Source organism: Patiria miniata, unplaced genomic scaffold, assembly GCF_015706575.1.
Source record: "Patiria miniata isolate m_02_andy unplaced genomic scaffold, ASM1570657v1 HiC_scaffold_18, whole genome shotgun sequence".
NCBI classification, from domain to species: Eukaryota; Metazoa; Echinodermata; class Asteroidea; order Valvatida; family Asterinidae; genus Patiria; species Patiria miniata.
This window is the reverse complement of record NW_024037056.1, coordinates 3607734-3627094: the sequence shown is the minus strand read 5'-3', so window position 1 is coordinate 3627094 and position 19361 is coordinate 3607734. Positions and strand designations below refer to the sequence as shown.

The window sequence follows — 19361 nt, the reverse complement described above, 5'->3', positions numbered from 1 at the left end:
AAGGAAGAACAATACATGTAACAAATCTGAACACTTCCATTTGACTTGTCTCTCTGGGGACGACAATGCTCACTGATCTTGTAGCTAAACCTTTTTTCAATAATCAAGTAAAAAACCGATGATATTCCTAAACCAGTTCTTATTCCATGTGATTCAAGAATTAACAATAGTTTATGGGCGTCTTATTATTGAATCAAAATTTCAAAACAAAATCCATTACCCTCTATTCAATATTCTATATTTTAACGTTTTAGTGATGAAACCAAAATTGTATAAATGAGAGCCCTCAGAGACGAATATTTTCAAACATTCAGTATTCATTCATCGATCGTAGAGGTCGTTTTTTGTGATGAAGGCGTGGGCTCTACTGGGATTTCTTCCTTCTTTTGCGATTTTTTCTTGCGTTGTTTCTTAAGGCAAACATCCAGGAATGTGTAGAGATAAGGATTGATGGAGGAGTTGATGGGAAGGATGAAGACAACGCTCCAGACGAAGACCTCAGGATTGTTCTCGACAACACCAGCCTGGAAGAGAATTCCCATGATAATGACGGGGATCCAGCACAGAAAATCCGTCAAGACAATGGCCGCCATCTTGACGGCCATCCGAACCTCGCTTTCATCTCGCGCGCTGCGGCTGCGCACTCGTCTGGCTGCCACTTTGACTTTGACAAAGATGGCGACGTAGCAGGCCAGAATGAGGCAGAAACCGAACAGATTGACACCCAGGAAAATAACAATAGCAAAGACCCAAGTAGCGGACTGGCTGGTCGGTACAGGTCTTGCGTAGGTCACTTCACCGATTCCTCCAACATTAACGACGTCTTCCTTGATCTCAAAACCAGTAATTCTGGTCGTCAGTGGCAGACCAATGCAAACATCTGAGAGACCGTAGGCCTCAGACGCTTCATCCGAAGCCAGAACTGTGGAGACCACGGCAAGAATGATCGTAAGGAGCCAAACGAAGCCCACAACAATCTTAGCTACCTTGAAAGTCAGGCGACGATTGGTGAAAAACGGGAAGACAACAAACATGAATCTCGCGACGCTGATGAGAACTAAGAGAAACACAGACGCTTCGTTGGCCATGATGGAGATGAATCCTGCTGCTTTACACGCGGCGCTGGTTCGCCACTCGCCAGACACCTCGAAATAACGGGCCCCGTAGTGCGCATCAGCCCCAGCTACGATCAACATGTACAAGCCCATCAGAGCATCAGCACCAGCCAGATTGACAACCAAGAAGGAATTAATTATCAGACCAGCACGGTTCCCTGTCTTCTCTCGATACCTCCAAACCATGACAAAGAGATTGCCAACGACTGCGCTGATGCCCAAGATCCACATGAAGGCCTTCAAGACGTAGTTGGGTACCAGCTGACTACAGACAAAGAGTTCGGGAATCTCAAACCATTCCCTGCACCTCTCTTGTAGTTCCGGCGGGAAGAAACAACACAGACGATAATCAGTCACATACCTAAACATAGATACAAAATACAACAGAACAGTGAGAACTTCTGAGCAGACTTTTCACTACAGTTAGCAGGAGGTCGTGGGTTCGAATCTCGCCGGAGTACCTTACCTTCTGAGTTTTATTTTCTGACTCGCAAGTACTTGAAGGCATGCAGTGTTTATGTCATTACACATCGAAGAGAATAATCAAACTCAGTTTAAGTCACTCCGACGCATAACTATTAGTCAATCAGGAAGCTAAAATTGTCTGGAATTGTTTTGTTAGATAGAAACTTTTATTCCAACTGAGATCTTATCAGAAAATAATACTGAACACTTTTCAAACAATTGAGATTAAACTTGAACAGTAAGGGGCAGGGAAGAATAAAGCATTCAAATGGAATTTTCCTTTTTTTCTGCTCATGCATACAAATAAATAAACATAATTTTGGATTTATTTCTAGACTTGTACTGAATAAACAGTCGAGAATTAGCACACTCACAGAAAAGACAATTTGTCACCGACGACGTCAAAAGCACCGTCTTCTATTATCGGCAGCCTTGGACTAGAGTCCTTTTCCAAAATTGATCTGGAAATGATAAGAACATTTGGAAGAGACAATGTTACACCCCTTTGTTAATACCATGAATTGAAACACGCATTTAAAAAAAAAACACCAAGATAACACTTTCTCAAAAAAAACACGGGAATGTGATTTGTAAATACTTACAGTGTTTCTAATTTGTCGAGTCCGGCAAACGCTTTGGCTTCGATTTTTCTCAAGTTTATATCAAAAATAACACTGAAAAAGAAAGGAGACGAAAACATTATGCACATATACCCTCTGAAATTGAATAAATATATATTCATCTGTGTGCTATATATAAAATAAGCAGAACAACGACAACAAAAACAACCCCAAAAAACAAACAATAAAGACAACAGTGTCAGGAAGTAATCATGTGAAATTCAGATTATGATTCCCTATGGAAAGACTAAGTTTGTGAAAGTTTAGTCAATACTTACAGCGTTGACAAACTGTCGAGACCTTCAAATGCGTAATTCTTTAAATCTGATTCTTCGTCACTTGTCGCCTGAATAGCCCTAACAAACAACAGGAACATTAGATTGATTAATTCTATCGCTTTATCAGTCATTAATTTTTGTGCTCCTCAGTTGGATATGGCACCTAGCATATTTTAAAACGAAATATTAAATATAGAAAGCATTTTTCAAGGAATGAATTTTCCAAATTAAACTTCAAAATATAATGCCAACAAAATATTTTGCGCGTAGTACATCTTAACAAATACATTGAGAAGGGTGATTGGGTGCGCTAAAGTACAGCGATTTTTCGTTCAGAAATGCAGGTTTCGTCCATCACAAGTCGTTAGTATATACGGGAATCCGTTAGGCTACAATTTTCGGCAGAAATTTGTCGTACCAAATTCAATGGTAAAAAAAAATACTTACAACACTTTCAACTGCTTGAGATTATCCCACTTGAAGGTCCCATTTTGAAGAGAGCTGACGTTTACCCCGGAAATATACCTATACACAAACATTTATGAATGTTATTTGTTTATGAGTATTTCGAATGTGTTTATGTCATTAAGGGAGGGGTAATATGTATTGGGATGTCCCTTCCGTCTCCCATCACCCAGCTTAGAGCTTGTGCACAGATTAAGGATAAATGCAGAGTTACAATTTGATTGATAAAACATTCACGGTGATTTTATTATGAGGAGTTTATAATGTTTTATATTGCGACGTACAGGGTGTGTGTGGTATCGTCCAGTGTCGACAGTACATAAGTAGGCAGGTACCATATGCATATTACTCCCAGGTCGTCACCCTTGACGCCACAGCCACAAAATAGGTTAGGATTGGTACAACGCTTTCTGCTAGGAGGAACAGGACATGAATGATTTCCTGGTGGACAAACAAATTCAAGAGAAAAGATTAGTGTTAATTCATACTTAATAAACTGTAACAATTTCTGTTGTCTTTTGGTGATGTATTAAACAAAGAACTGTTAGTTTTTATGTTAACATTCAACTGTACTCGGAACGATTTTCGAAGATGGTGATGGAGTAATATTCGCCCAATTCCATGTTGTCCACAGGCCCAGTTTCATATGGAGATGCTGTATGAGCACAACGAATTGCTTAAAGCCAAAATCTCATGCACTATCGGTTGAGAATGGTCCTCAGCTTGGTTCGGTACGGCGCATCTTATTGCTAAGCAACATATTTAATAATTCACTGTCAGGAAACCAAACCGGTGACAATTTAAAAGTCTGCGATGTTTACCAAAACAAATTACCATAATCATATTGTTGATTGCCAGGACACATCTTGCACGCAGACTCATCAAACCTGTCGTATAGCGAAGAACCTGCAACGATTTATGTAAAAGAGTTGGAAATTGGTGATAAAAATATCATACATACAAGGGAACTGTGGCTAAGTTTCAAACATCATTCATAAACAATAAAATATAGTTCTTATTTGATGGGTTTTGATCCCTAAAGTCAGGGGTACGGGGCAATCGGCAATCATCTAAAGATATTTTTGAAAGACGGCAGATAAATTCATTATTTTGTGCGGTTCTTTTTTTAGAAAAAAAAATATTAATAATAATTTGGGAGGCCATCATCCTTACTCGCATGCTGAGAAGCTGAATTGCAAAGGACGCGGCTACAACGTGGTCGGGCTGCAGGCATGTAAAGGCGCCTTTGGTAGCCAGCCATATGACCCATAGATGACCATGGAGCACAGCCAGAGATCGAAAGTGTTTGATTTTTGCGGAGGGAGGAAAACCGAAGAACCTGGAGAAAAACCGTTGTGGTACAGGAGAGAACCAACGCACAACTCTACTCACACATGGTCCGAGCCGGGAACGAACCACAGTGGTGAGCTGAGAGGCGAGCGCTTCACGCACTAGCCACCCATGCCACCCAAAATTAGGGAATTTACGAATAATTGTATCTTCCTTCTAAGTTTTACGGAACTATTTAATACATTTTGGACTGCTCGAAGTTTGTACTTAAGCTCCAAATCGTTATTTCCTGTTTCTCACCACAAAAAAAATGAAGGGGGTAACCCTGTAGCCTAACCCCCTGGTCAAAAAGTGTGGGGGTGTATACCCCTTGGATTTACGCCCATGTAAATAAGTAAAATAGCGTAGAATTTACTGCATTACTTTATTACTTACAATTTGCACTGTCCGATGAATCCTTACAGTGCGGGATTCCATCACATCGTGAACCATTACCCAGACAAGTTACGCCCTCAACGTCATTGACACACCTGAAATCATCTCTTCTGCAAAATCCTAACAAATGAAAACTTTTTTTTTAATAACATTTGTGACAATTACCTATAGAGCCCAATATATTCAGCAATTCTTTGCTGAAAGTGTTCATTCAGAATTTTCTGAATTACTCTAAACGATCTCAAACTTACATTAATTTTGTCGAAACTCTTGGGGAAAAATATGGCATTACTTTCGAGTCCATTACAAGCCCATCATAAACTGAAGCAAGTCACAAGACCAATCACAAGTAACACTGACAACGGAATGCCCGTGTCAAAGTTGAATCGAAAAGCCCAAGTTCTTAAGACGAAATGACCCGATATTGTCCTGTGGATAATTTCCAGATTGAAACTGGAGACAAGACAATTTTGAGTGAAATCACTCTAATTTGATACACTTAGAAAAAGAAATGCTTAAATCGAAAATCGAAGTGCAAATTCGATGTTTTGGATAAATCGCACACTAAATCATAACGACGGTAGTTTCAGTTGGATAGAAAAATAATTTTGTTAATGCAATCCTTGCAAATGCACCTTTGTGTTCCATTTTATACTCTCTTTTTTAATTTTCAATTTGCCATTTTCAAGGGTATTTTTGTGTCTTTTTTTAATCTTTATGCTGATGTGAATGTCTATCATTCATGAGCAAAAGTGTGATGTCCTTTCAGGCAGGAACGTTAATGTTGCAGCTATTGCAGCACAAAAGTTGCCAGAATTTTGGATATTTTGCTGTGCAGTCGTAAATTTTCTCCTCCCTGGTGATTTCGTCCTCTTTGGTGATGTGTCAGTTCATGGCAGTAAACCAATAAGCAAACTTTGTTTCCAATGAACACGTTTTAGGGTTCACAGTTTGAACAGAAAACACCTAAACGGAACAGCTAGTGTCTTCCTGAAATGACATCACAGAAACAGCGCCCTCAGTTGTCCGAAAAAGCATGGAAAATTTAAAATGTTTAAAGAAGTTTGCTTATTAATAAAACAGACCAAAAAGGGATGTCAAATAGTTTTCTTTCATTTAAGAGGAGTAGAAAGTTGCACAGAATTTAGTTCCTCAGATCAGAAACGTTCACTTCCTATAGCCCTTTAAGATTAAAGTGAATTTTCACTCTTTCGAAACAAGAGGGCAGTGATGACTTGGCTTCAGCCCCCCCCCCCCCCTGCCAACACCCACCGTTTTCCTTGAGCAGTGCTGATGCTTTTTCCTGCCTCACTGTTACGGTAAACCCTCGGCAGGACGAGACGTGAAAACTCTGAAATCTCAACCAGGCCTCGTTTTCGTTAGACGCGACTCGAGCCCCGTCTACACCTGTCAAATTCCCGGCGAAAGTGGCAATGATGGTTTCACCCGTGACGGAGGCCACGTCCGTCGCATCGATCCCGTTGCCAATTTGCAGTAGGTCATTTTCCGCCACCTCCATCACATCGAAGTTGAAAGTCACCCTGGATCCCCTGTCGACTCGGATCAGCCAGACGCTGAGAGTGTCGTCTGGGTAGAAGCGATGGGTGAAATTTGGGGACTGGAACGACCACTCGGGGGCCTCCTCGGTCAATGTAATCAGATGAATAGCATCGGGAATTTGAGCTAGAGGATAATCATGACAAAAAAAAAGTCACCGATGACAGATTGACTCTGACCTTTTTCTTGGTTCTTGGTTGGTTCTTCTCCTCAATACTCCACGTGGGAGTTTATACAGGAGGCCAGAAACACCGGGGCAAACGTCTTCTCTTAGCGATAAGTGTTTACTGGGTTCTTTTACGTGCATTTATACAACACACGGGACCTACGGCTTAACGTCCCATCCGAAGGACGAAGCAATAATGGTTAAGTGCCTTGCTTAAGAGCACAAGTGTCCGCCGGCGGGCTCGAACCCACGTCACTGTTGCCTCTGAAACACCAGAACGTGAGTCCGGTGTTCTTAACCGCTAGGCCATCACACTCCATTTTGGCTAGGCTACCGTGACTCTAGCCGGCTCTTTACTGTGAATGACGAAGCTTTGAGGCGAATTCAGCGGAGACTATACACGCAACGACAATGTCGAGGCAGACTTTCGCATTGAAATAGTCTACACTCAAGGCATTGACTTCGGCCTGCTGTCGAAATATTTCCATTAGTCTTATATCGTGATACTTGCCTGTCCTGAAGAACACATCGTCCTCATACACGGCAGATGTCTTTAAAACAATAAATGGCAGATATGTCTATGAAATGTCCAACCATTATATCACATCTCGAATCTTATCTTGCTAAAATTCGTAAACCCATTCCTTGACTAATATGAGTTCCAATTTCATGAACACAACATTGAACATGTCATGTTCAACATCCATGATCGCCATGTGACCCAATCGGATCGGAATGTCTATTGTATGTTCTGCTTCACATTTCACTGCCTATAGAGTTTATATCGGTCATGCATTCAATGAAATTTCGGTCACACGAAATCTAACTGCAGGATACAGATTTGCCTTTTGGGGGGTTATTTACCATTGAATTTTTTTTCCTTACCAGTAGTGAAAGAACAAGTCTTTTGAGTGATATAAGACGACCCTGGATTTTTCAAACTCGAATCCATAAGCGGCATTTTTATTCCACTTGTCATTGTTTCAGCTATTATTTGGACAAACTTGGAGTATTTTATTGCCCCTTTTGCAGCCCTAAGTTCCCCTGATCACAACAACCAAAAACGCTAGTAATGAACTACAAGGGTACAATATTTGTTTTCTGTTTGACATGAAGTCGGTGTCAGTATTATAGAATGTTTCCGTGTTCATCTACACTCTTTTTGTATCGAAAGTATGGCGAGGGCCCAAATTGTCTACAACACCGACCTAACTTCAAACCAGGAAATACCATGGTTTTATTCCAAGTCCAAAATGAACACTCATTTTGTTTTTATGTTTTACGTTATCAAGAATCTATGGACTCCATAAATATACAAACTGAACATGACGCTGGTACATGTACTCCTTTTAGTGGTCCTAATTAGTGACGGAATATACATTGTAATATGCTACAATATGCCCAGAAAATGTTGTGCTTTTTAAAGTGAAAACACGGTATCCAAAAACTAGTACCCACTTTCAGAGTTCCTTATACCTGCACGATGGTATTAACAAAAAGCCTTAAACGTCTTAATATGTGTTATTGAATAAAGGTCAAAATGCTACATCCGTCTGAGATATACACGGCATGTTACTGCCACTTCTCTGGCGGTTATTTTCACTATTGAATTTGACAATGTTCAAAAGTATTTCTTTCAAATTAACTGCAGTGTTCCATACTAGACAACCCCCCCCCCCTCGAAAATATCCCCACCCCAAAAAGAGGGACAAACCTCACCGGGGTGAAATGCCTCCTGTCTACCTCCCTACACACACATTGGATAAGTCACTAGTTACAACCAAAGAAAAACAACCAAACAAACACCCCAACAAAACCACAAATGAAAACTAACAAACAAATACAATTGTTTTGTACTTGGTTATGTTGGTACACGACTATGAATTAAATTACTTACCGTGGCTTGTACTTGCCAACACGCAGAACAAAATGATCTCCGGGGAGAGATATCTTGTCAGCATGGTTCAAGTTGTATCGAGCTACGTAGGTGATGACTGGGGAAGGTGGTAAAAACTGGATTCAAATTCAAAATTAACCACTTTCTCGATCTGGTTCAAAACACCTCGCATCTTTCATGTGTTTCTTCTGGAGTTGTTGAAATATAGCAAAAGTGGTTCATTTTATGTCCTTCAGAAAATAGTTCAGATATGTCTGGGGCGAGGATGGAATCTTACGTAGAAAATCGACTTATTCTCACTGAAACTTTGCTGAAATCGTGCAGTCAACTTCCGTGTGACACGATGCATTCAAGTGAACAGTCTGCAAAGTATGAACGTTCTAACAAAAGTCTTTATCACACAATGATCCAGCAGACCTATAGTATAACATGCAGGTTTGTAAACGAAAAACAAACATCGTTCTATTGTATCTTCCTCTATTGTGACATTACATGAGACTCTCTATATTCCCAATGATAACAATGGGGTGTTATGAACTTTGACGATTCAATAGTCAGGATATTTCCTGCTTTCAATGGTTTTGAACAGTTCGAAGTGTTTGTGTACTATAAGAGGCGCACAAGAAATTTCCGTCTTTCCGTCTTTCAATAGTTTGGAAAAGTTCGAAGTGTTTGTGTACTATAAGAGGCCCACAAGGGGAAATACTGAACACAAAACCTCAATGTTCACAAAGAACTGTAGAAAACGTGATTTAAAAAAATAAACCTTGGTAGGCCAACACAACCATCATTGATAAAAACATATTTCCTTCTCAGTAAATGCCAGAGCAGAATAAAGGTCAAACATCAGTTGAGACAGAAGTCAAAAGATTTCAAGTGCTAAACTTTTGTTTATTCTTCCTTGCTGCAGGTGTAGACGTTTTCAGATACAGCGTAAAGCAGGTCGAGAACATTAATGATTCTTAACTATGTATATCCAAACATTTACACACAACAATGAAACTCTGAGTAATCATTCCCTTTAGAGGGTAGTAAATACCAAGATGTTTACAGTGCGGCTATACGGAATGCTAAGAAGGTGTTTTTTTTTCATCATAACTGCTCGAAAAATGGTGCACGAAAATTATTCCGTAATATTTTTCAGATTCTTCCCAAAAGGGCAAGAAGTGTCTAGATATTTTGCAATTCTTTGGCGAAACTGAAGGTTGACTTGTAAATTACCGTTAGTTTACAGGGAATGTTGTTTTTACAGTGTTAGTACATGTATCTCTCGTGTTATGTCTTTGTCTTTGTTGCGCAGATTTATTTTATACAGCAATGTTTATTGATGAAAGTCGTTGGATGACGGATATTTAGAAAGAAATGTCACCGATGGGAGCTGTCTTCGCATCACTCTGGCAATGAATGCGATTTTTGTCAAAACAGTCAAAAGACTGATATTATTTAGTGCTTAAGTTTAAGACATTATTCGCTAGAGAGCGATAAACGCTGTTAAAAACGTCTATGTAAACATCATAAAATATTTTTAAAACATCAAAAAGATACCTTAAGTTAAAATGTTTCTCAACTTTTAAGTTCCTGATTAAATACTGCGCTTGCTAATCCGCATGATAACTAGAAATTACACTAAACTCTACCAAAATAATACTAATAATAGAGACAATTTTCTACAATGCGATAATTAAAACACTTCCTTAATGTATATTGTCATCAAAAAGTCAATGTATCATAATTAATACATGTACATGTTTCTGTACTTTTAAATTCCTGATCATAATACTGAGCTTGCTAATCTGCATAATACTTTAAATTCCACTAAAGTCTACCAAAGCATATGAAAGATGCATAATTACAGTTCTCTGTTATACATGCAACAAATCTGAACATTTAAATCCATTTAAATAGTTTGTATTTTGTAGCTAAACGGTTTTTTTTTTTTACAGTAATAGTATAAAAACATGATGTTTCTAATCCAGTTCTTGTGATTGTTATTAACGGAATCCAGAACCCTGTTTTTATAGTAAGCCTTTTACTGGTGAAAACCACAAATACAATATCAAGAGCCCTAAATTTAGCCAGATTATATTTTTCATTTGTATTCACCTATCAGACATAGAGGTCGTTTTTTGCGATGAAGGCGTGGCCTCCAATGGGATTTCTTCCTTCTTTTGCGATGGTTTCTTGCGTTGTTTCTTGAGGCAAACATCCAGGAATGTGTAGAGATAAGGATTGATGGAGGAGTTGATTGGAAGGATGAAGACAACGCTCCAGACGAAGACCTCAGGATTGTTCTCGACAACACCAGCCTGGAAGAGAATTCCCATGACAATGACGGGGATCCAACACAGGAAATCCGTCAAGACAATGGCCGCCATCTTGACGGCCATCCGAACCTCGCTTTCATCTCGCGCGCTGCGGCTGCGCACTCGTCTAGCTGTCACTTTGACTTTGACAAAGATGGCGACGTAGCAGGCCAGAATGAGGCAGAAACTAAACAGATTGACACCCAGGAAAATAACGATAGAAAAGACCCAGGTAGCGGACTGGCTGATCGGTACAGGTCTGGCGTAGGTCACTTCACCGAATCCTCCAACATTAATGACTTGTTCCTTTATCTCAAGACCTGTAACTCTGGTCGTCAGTGGCAGACCAATGCAAACATCTGAGAGACCGTAAGCCTCAGACGCTTCATCCGAAGCCAGAACTGTGGAGACCACGGCAAGAATGACCGTCAGGAGCCAGACCACGCCAACAACAATCTTAGCAACCTTAAAACTCAGACGGCGATTGGTGAAAAAAGGGAAGACAACAAACATGAATCTCGCGACGCTGATGAAAACTAAGAGAAACACAGACGCTTCGTTGGCCATGATGGAAATGAACCCTGCTGCTTTACACGCGGCGCTGGTTCGCCACTCGTCAGACACCTCGAAATAACGGGCCCCGTAGTGCACATCAGCCCCAGCTATGATCAACATGTACAAGCCCATCAGAGCATCAGCACCAGCCAAATTGACAACTAAGAAGGAATTAATTATCAGACCAGCACGGTTCCCTGTCTTCTCTCGATACCGCCAAACCATGACGAAGAGATTGCCAACGACTGCGCTGATGCCCAAGATCCACATGAAGGCCTTCAAGACGTAGTTGGGTACCAGCTGACTACAGACAAAGAGTTCGGGAATCTCAAACCAATCCCTGCACTTTTCTTGTAGTTCTGGCCCGAAGAAACAACACAGACGATAGTCATTTGCATACCTAACATAGATACAAAATACAGAGAACTTTACTAAACTAAAATAGTGCGAATTTCTGAGCAGACTCTTCACTATAGTTAGCAGGAGGTCGTGGGTTCGAATCTCGCCGGAGTACCTTACCTTCTAATGTTTATTTTATGACACGCACACATTTAGAATGCATGCAGTGCTTATGTCAATGCACAGCGAAGGGAAAATTCAAACTCATTTTACGTCACTCTGACGCAAAACTATTAGTCAATCGGGACTTTATAATGCCTGGAATTATCCTTTCTTGTTACCGGGGATAGATAACAATCCGAATGAGATCTTTCAATTTTGAGAAAATAATACTTCAAACTTTTAACACGAACAACTGAGTTTGAAATTGAAAACGAAGGGTCGAGGAGGGATGAGCCTTCAACTTGAATTATCACTTCTGGATTTGTACTGAATCACAGTCGAGAATTAGTACACTCACAGAAAAGATAATTTGTCACCGATGACGTCAAAAGCACCGTCTTCTATTATCGGCAGCCTTGGACTAGAGTCCTTTTCCAAAATTGATCTGAAAATGAAAGGAATATTTGAAAGAAACGAACCATTGATAGCACTTTGTCAATATCATGCATCGAAACAAGCATTTCAAATAACAAACAAGACAAAACGTTTGAAACATAGCGAATGTTATTTGAAAATACTTACAGCGTGTGCAAACTGTCGAGTCCAGCGAAGGCTTTGGCTTCGATTTTTCTCAAGTTTATATCAAATATAACACTGAAAGTAAAAATAAGGTGCGAAAACATCACCATACCCTCAGAACATTATAATTAAATTTGTGTGCAAAAAAACAACAACAACAACAACAAAACATCATCATCAACAACGCAAACAACAAACAATCAAGACAAGAACAGTGCCAGGGATTAATCAGGAGACATTCAGTTAATTCCCAATAAAGTAACTACACTGCAAAAACTGTGTTAGCAATTAAACACTTTTCTAAATATTTTTTTATATCACTAAAGTATCAGTTTGTAAAAATACTGAACACGTTTAGAGTATTGATGGTGATAGTGGTTAGCGATTGAACATTGATGTTAAGGAATTGTAAAAGTGATATTTAGCTTCTAAACATGTTTGTAAAGTGACAGCAAGATTGTGTTCAATTGCTAAACACATGCAGTCTTTAGAGTTTACCTTTTTATTATTCAGAACCTGCATGTGACATTTAAGTCAATGACTAACAGCGCTGACTAAAAGTTTAGTCAATACTTACAGCGTGGACAAACTGTCGAACCCATCAAAAGCGTAATTCTTTAAAACTGATTCTTCATCATTTGTCGCCTGAATAACCCTAAAAGTGAAACAGGGAAAATTGGATTGATTAATTCTATTGCTTTATAAGTTAGTGATTGTCATGGCACCTTGCATTTAAATTTTAAAATGAATGATTTAAACAATATATAAAGCATTTATGTGAGCAATGAACAATGCCAGCGTAATCTCTGGACGCGTAGCACATAATCCATCATTCTTTTGTATGGGGAACCATTAAAATTGTCTGCCGAATTAAACAAAAACATACTTACAAAATCTTCAACTGTTTAAGGTTAGGGTACATCTTGAAGGTCCCGTTCTGAAGAGAGTTGACGTCTACCCCACCGAGAAACCTATACAAACGTAGGAAAAGATAAGATGTAATTTAGTTCTATTTGGTTATGTAACTGTGGGGTAACGTATCGTATTATGAGGGTGATGCAAGGTACCACCCCTCCCCCCCCCCCCCCCCCCGCCATGAGGGCTGTACCAGGTTTGTGGACCTCTTTTGTTTAGATGTCCACAAAGTAAATGTAATGCTTGTATATTAATTGTGAGTGAATGCATTTATTCGGGGGAGTTTTGTATTAGGTACAGGGTGTGTGTAGTATCCTCCAGTGTTGACAGCACAATAGGTATCCAGACGATGCATAATACTCCCAGGTCGTCACCCCTGACGCCGCACCCACACACTAGGTTAGGATTGGTACAGCGCCTTCGTCTACGAGGTCCAGGACAGGACCAGGTTCCTGATGGACACAAGAACAGGAAAGATCGATCAGCGTTAAACCCTACTTCAACGTTTCTATCAAACATTAACAGTTTGATTCCGTGTCGAATTCCTACTTATTGTTCACAGGCCAAGTTTCATATGAAAGTGATGTATGAGCACAACATTTTGCTTACCAAAACGTCATGCAATATCGGTCGAGATGGTTCTAAGCTGGTTTGGGTAAGCGCATAAAGTGGCTAAGCAATATTATTTATATATCACCGCAACAGCACCGTATATACCAGTAAAATTGTGAAAGTCTGCTTTCTTTCGCAAAAGAAAAAGTTATTACCATAGTTGTATGGTTGATTGCCAGGGCATAGCATGCACGCAGACTCATCAAATCGGTCGAATTGCGAAGAACCTGCATCAATATGTAGCACAGATGTTAAATGTTGGTGAAAAGTATGCCATAATATCAAGTAAATATGGTTAGTTTATTTACAATATTTCATAACGATAAATTGCAAGCTTCACAATCGATGGTTTTGAAGAACCGTCTTGTCCCTAAAATCAAGGATGAGGCAAAGGTACGCAGTTACATCGGAATCTACAGATCAATAGCTTCGTGCGGTTATTTAGACGTCATCACCTAAAATTGTGACTCTGCAAATATGTAAATATGGCGTAGGATTGCTTGATTACTCACAATTTGCCCCGTCCGATGAGTCCTTACAGTGCGTAATTCCATCACATCGTGAACCATTACCCAAACAAGTTACGCCCTCAACGTCATTCACACACCGGAAATCATCTCTTCTGCAAAATCCTGTACCACAATGCACAATGAAGGCATTTTTTCACTGTAAAAAGTCACGTATAGCGTAGTAAGGTATTGCTTTGTTGAGATTGTTATTAATTTCTTTTTTTAAATTTATTTCAAAATCATTTGTAGTATTGCGCATGTCTGACCTAGGATTGTCAAAGTTCATTCAACCAATAAAAGGGTAAAAGGCACTGGATGTCTTAAAGAGTCAAAATTTCATGTGGCACTGGAAATATGTTTCAGACCAGCCAGCAGGTGTTTTATCACTGTGAACCGTTTAAGACTGGCCAAGTGACGGGTTCTCGACCAGTAGCAATGGAACAGTGTACTGTCTTAGGTATTTATGACTCATAATAATAACTATGCCTCTGCAGGAGTAAGAGGGCTATATATACTGAGTTGAGACTAAACGGCTTGACTTTATTAAATACCTACCGCGTTCCTTAACCAATGCTGACGGTAGTTCCTGCCTCACTGTCACCGAAAAACCTCGGCAGGACGAGACGTGAAAACTCTGAAATCTCATCGAGGCCTCGTGACCGTTAGACGCGACTCGAGCCCCTCCAACACCCGTCAAATTCCCGGTGAAAGTGGCAATGATGTTTTCACCCGTGATGAAGGCCACGTCCGACGCATCAAACCCGTTGCCAATTTGCAGTAGGTCATTGCTCGCGACCTCCATCACATCGAAGTCGAAAGTCACCCTGGATCCACTGTCGACTCGGATCAGCCAGACACTGAGAGTGTCGTCTGGGTAGAAGCCATGGGTGAAATTTGGGGACTGGAACGACCACTCGGGGGCCTCCTCGGTCAATGTAATCAGATGTATACCATCGGGAATTTGAGCTAGAGGATAATCATGACAAGAAAGAAAAGAAACATGTCATTGGTGACAGACCGACTCTGACCTTTTTTGGCTAGGCTATCGTGCGTGATTCGATCAAGCGACGAAATGTTTGAGGCGAATTGAGCAGAGACTATACACGCACCGAAATGACGAGGCAACAAAGAAACTTTCCCATTGAAATAGTCTCCACTCAATTCACCCATCGACTTCGTCGTCATGACAAATATTTTTAATTAAAATATTACATGGCAGATGTCTATAAGATGTCCAACCTCTATTTCACATCTCGATTTTTATCTTACATAAAAACTAATTTACCCATTTCCTTGCTGAAATATGGGTACCAATTTTCACGAACACAACAATGAACATGTCATGTTAAACATCCATGAACATCACGTGACCCAATCGGATCGGAATTGTTTTTTTTTCTATATTAAGTCAGTGACAGTAAACTGGATGTGTTTCCGCGTTTATCTTAAGCTATTTTTTCTTACGAAAATACGATAATTTACAAACCAGGAAACAAGGCTGGTTTTATTCCAAGTCGAAATGCAAGTAACACGTGTATTTATGCAGTATCAGAAACATTGATACTGTAACGGAACACTTCAAATGACGCTGATATATGGTGCTGAGTTTGATGAGTCCAAAAGAAAGTGACCAAATTAGAAGGGAAAAAAACAGGTTTTAAAAGTATGTGGCTCGCTCCCAGTCATAAAAATATGATAGGGATAAAGTACATGTTATTGACTAGTAACTGTGAAAGTCACGTAGTTTGCATACAAAAAAATCACAAAATTCAGCTGTCCACAATGCTGTTATACCGTTCTATACGAACGGATGAATACCCATTAAATACATTGATACATGGACGTTTCACCACCTCCATAAATGACCGAAAAATTGCAAAGGAAAACTGACAAAAATCACCATCAAAATTTCAGGGGAAAAAAAGAGTTGACTTATTCCTCATATTCAAAACACAAAATCTGACAGTCAGTAACAATAATGATTAAGTCCTGACTCAAATGATTGAAATCTCATTTGTTTTTGAGTGCCTGTGAGTAATCTGTAAATCTCACTCAGCTCAATAGCTTCCAATGGCGTTCCATGGACATCTATAAATAGGTTCTTCAGTAAAACATGCATAGCTTTTGATAGCATGAATCAATTTCAGTATTTTTTTTTTAGTGAGAGGAAGAGACATGCTATTTTAAGACAAACGTCTTTGGTGCATACAATTTGATGGCTTTGTTAGAAACAAACATAATTAATCCATGTCACTTTCTTTTTGACTCGCCCGGTAGTGACTCTATAGTGACTCCACTCATCATTGTACATGTATTCCCAATGACAACAAAATTATGTTCGATTTTAATTGAAAATGTTCCAAAAAAGTAATACTTGTAACCTTTTAAAAACTTCTTTATCTAAATGATTAATGAATTTTGAAAACACCTTCCGCTTCTGATGTCTTGCAGAATAAGCCGTTCGAAACCATTTCCGATGGCTATTGTTTTAATATTTAATTTCACACCATCGACAATGTTCATAAGTACATGTACATGTTTTTATATCAACAGCTGCAGTGTTCCATAATGGAAAAAAAATCCCACCCTGAAACACTGTCATTATGACCTACCAAAGAGGAGAGAACATCATCGGGGTTAAAAAAAAAAGCGTGTGAAGTCATATTGCTGTTAATTTAACCCTAAAGCCCCCCCCCCCCCTCGGCTGAGAGATGGTCAAAATAACCCGGCCCCTTTAGGGTTAATGCACATTTAACAGCATGGACGTACGCAGGGCCAGGGTGGGGTGGGTAAATGCCCCCCCCCCCCGCACACCCTCGAAAAAATGATAATATTGAGAATATGCCAGAAAAAGTACAAGGATTTTGGGACATAATGTGCTTTTCCCCCCTCTGGAAAACATCCTGACGGCGCCCATGGGCTTGGGCCATTCACAACACAAGTCGCTATACCTACAACCAAGGAAAATACAAGCTAACAAATCAAAACTAACACACTTTTTACTCCGAAATCTTGGTATGACCTACATCTAATTAAAAACTACTTACCGTAGGTTGAACTTGCCAATACGCAGAGCAAAATGATCTCAAGGCAAAGATACCTTTTCTTCAGCATGGTTGTGTCGATCTACAGGAAGCAGAGGAGGACTGAAGATGATGACGTTGATTTTACAAGTATAATCTCTTGAAATAAGGAGCAAAATTTATTTACTTAGGTTCAATCAGATTGCAAAAGGTTTGAAAAACCAGTAACTTCTTTTGGAGTTGTTAAGAGAATAGCAAAAGTAGTTAATTTTATGTCCTCAAAGAAACGTATTCATCTACATGTATGTCTGGGGAAAGGATGGAAACTGATGTAGAAATCGACTTACTCAGTCTGCAACTTGGCTGTGAATCTTGCAGTCAACTTCCGTGTTGACTGTTTTTTTTTTTTCTATATTAAGTCAGTGACAGTAAACTGGATGTGTTTCCGTGTTTTTCTTAAGCTCTTTTTCTTACGCAAATAAGATAATTTACAAACCAGGAAACAAGGCTGGTTTTATTCCAAGTCAAAATGCAAGTAACACGTGTATTTAATAATTTATGCAGTATCAGAAACATTGATACTGTAACGGAACAGTATGACGCTGATATTATGGTGCTGGGTTTGATGAGTCCAAAAGAAAGTGACCGAATTAGGAAAAAAAAACCAAGTTTTTAAAAATATATAGCTCGCTCCAAGTCATAAAAAAATGATATGGATAAAGTACATGTTATTGACTAGTAACTGTGAAAGTCACGTAGTTTGCATACTCTAATCACAAGTTATGTCTATTTTGATTAAAAAAAAAAATCACAAAATTCAGCTGTCCACAATGCTGTTATACCGTTCTATACGAACGGATGAATACCCATTAAATACAATGATACATGGACGTTTCACCACCTCCATAAATGACCGAAAAATTGCAAAGGAAAACTGACAAAAATCACCATCAAAATTTCAGGGGAAAAAAAGAGTTGACTTGTTCCTCATATTCAAAACACAAAATCTGACAGTCAGTAACAATAATGATTAAGTCCTGACTCAAATGATTGAAATCTCATTTGTTTTTGAGTGCCTGTGAGTAATCTGTAAATCTCACTCAGCTCAATAGCTTCCAATGGCGTTCCATGGACATCTATAAATAGGTTCTTCAGTAAAACATGCATAGCTTTTGATAGCATGAATCAATTTCAGTATTTTTTTTCTTAGTGAGAGGAAGAGACATGCTCTTTTAAGACAAACGTCTTTGGTGCATACAATTTGATGGCTTTGTTAGAAACAAACATAATTAATCCATGTCACTTTCTTTTTGACTCGCCCGGTAGTGACCCTATAGTGACTCCACTCATCATTGTACATGTATTCCCAATGACAAAAAAATTATGTTCGATTTTAATTGAAAATGTTCCAAAAAAAGTAATACTTGTAACCTTTTAAAAACTTCTTTATCTAAATGATTAATGAATTTTGAAAACACCTTCCGCTTCTGATGTCTTGCAGAATAAGCCGTTCGAAACCATTTCCGATGGCTATTGTTTTAATATTTAATTTCACACCATCGACAATGTTCATAAGTACATGTACATTTTTTTATATCAACAGCTGCAGTGTTCCATAATGGAAAAAAAATATCCCACCCTGAAACACTGTCAAAGGACCTACCAAAGAGGAGAGAACATCATCGGGGTTAAAAAAAAAAGCGTGTGAAGTCATATTGCTGTTAATTTAACCCTAAAGCCCCCCCCCCCCCGGCTGAGAGATGGTCAAAATAACCCGGCCCCTTTAGGGTTAATGCACATTTAACAGCATGGACGTACGCAGGGCCAGGGTGGGGTGGGTAAATGCCCCCCCCCCCCGCACACCCTCGAAAAAATGATAATATTGAGAATATGCCAGAAAAAGTACAAGGATTTTGGGACATAATGTGCTTTTCCCCCCTCTGGAAAACATCCTGACGGCGCCCATGGGCTTGGGCCATTCACAACACAAGTCGCTATACCTACAACCAAGGAAAATACAAGCTAACAAATCAAAACTAACACACTTTTTACTCCGAAATCTTGGTATGACCTACA

At 39.4% G+C, this 19361-nt stretch overlaps 2 protein-coding genes across 2 annotated transcripts; both read right to left on the bottom strand.

Moving 5' to 3' along the window:
• Positions 1-254: 254 nt before the first annotated feature.
• LOC119724257 (G-protein coupled receptor GRL101-like) lies at positions 255-8352 on the bottom strand. Its single transcript, XM_038195229.1, has 10 exons — positions 8289-8352; positions 5941-6351; positions 4669-4788; positions 3778-3849; positions 3228-3384; positions 2926-3003; positions 2479-2556; positions 2183-2254; positions 1955-2041; positions 255-1476 (listed from the first exon to the last, which is right to left on the bottom strand). Exons 1-10 carry the CDS (start codon positions 8350-8352, stop codon positions 318-320), a joined length of 2298 nt encoding a protein of 765 aa, XP_038051157.1. The 3' UTR covers positions 255-317.
• Positions 8353-9158: 806 nt separating this feature from the next.
• On the bottom strand, positions 9159-17673 carry LOC119724256 (G-protein coupled receptor GRL101-like). The gene is made up of 11 exons (XM_038195228.1): positions 17633-17673; positions 17310-17388; positions 14818-15228; positions 14266-14385; positions 13909-13980; positions 13440-13593; positions 13117-13197; positions 12804-12881; positions 12230-12301; positions 12006-12092; positions 9159-11546 (listed from the first exon to the last, which is right to left on the bottom strand). The coding sequence occupies exons 2-11, from the start codon at positions 17374-17376 to the stop codon at positions 10388-10390; spliced, it is 2301 nt and encodes a 766-aa protein (XP_038051156.1). The 5' UTR covers positions 17377-17388; positions 17633-17673; the 3' UTR covers positions 9159-10387.
• Positions 17674-19361: the final 1688 nt, after the last annotated feature.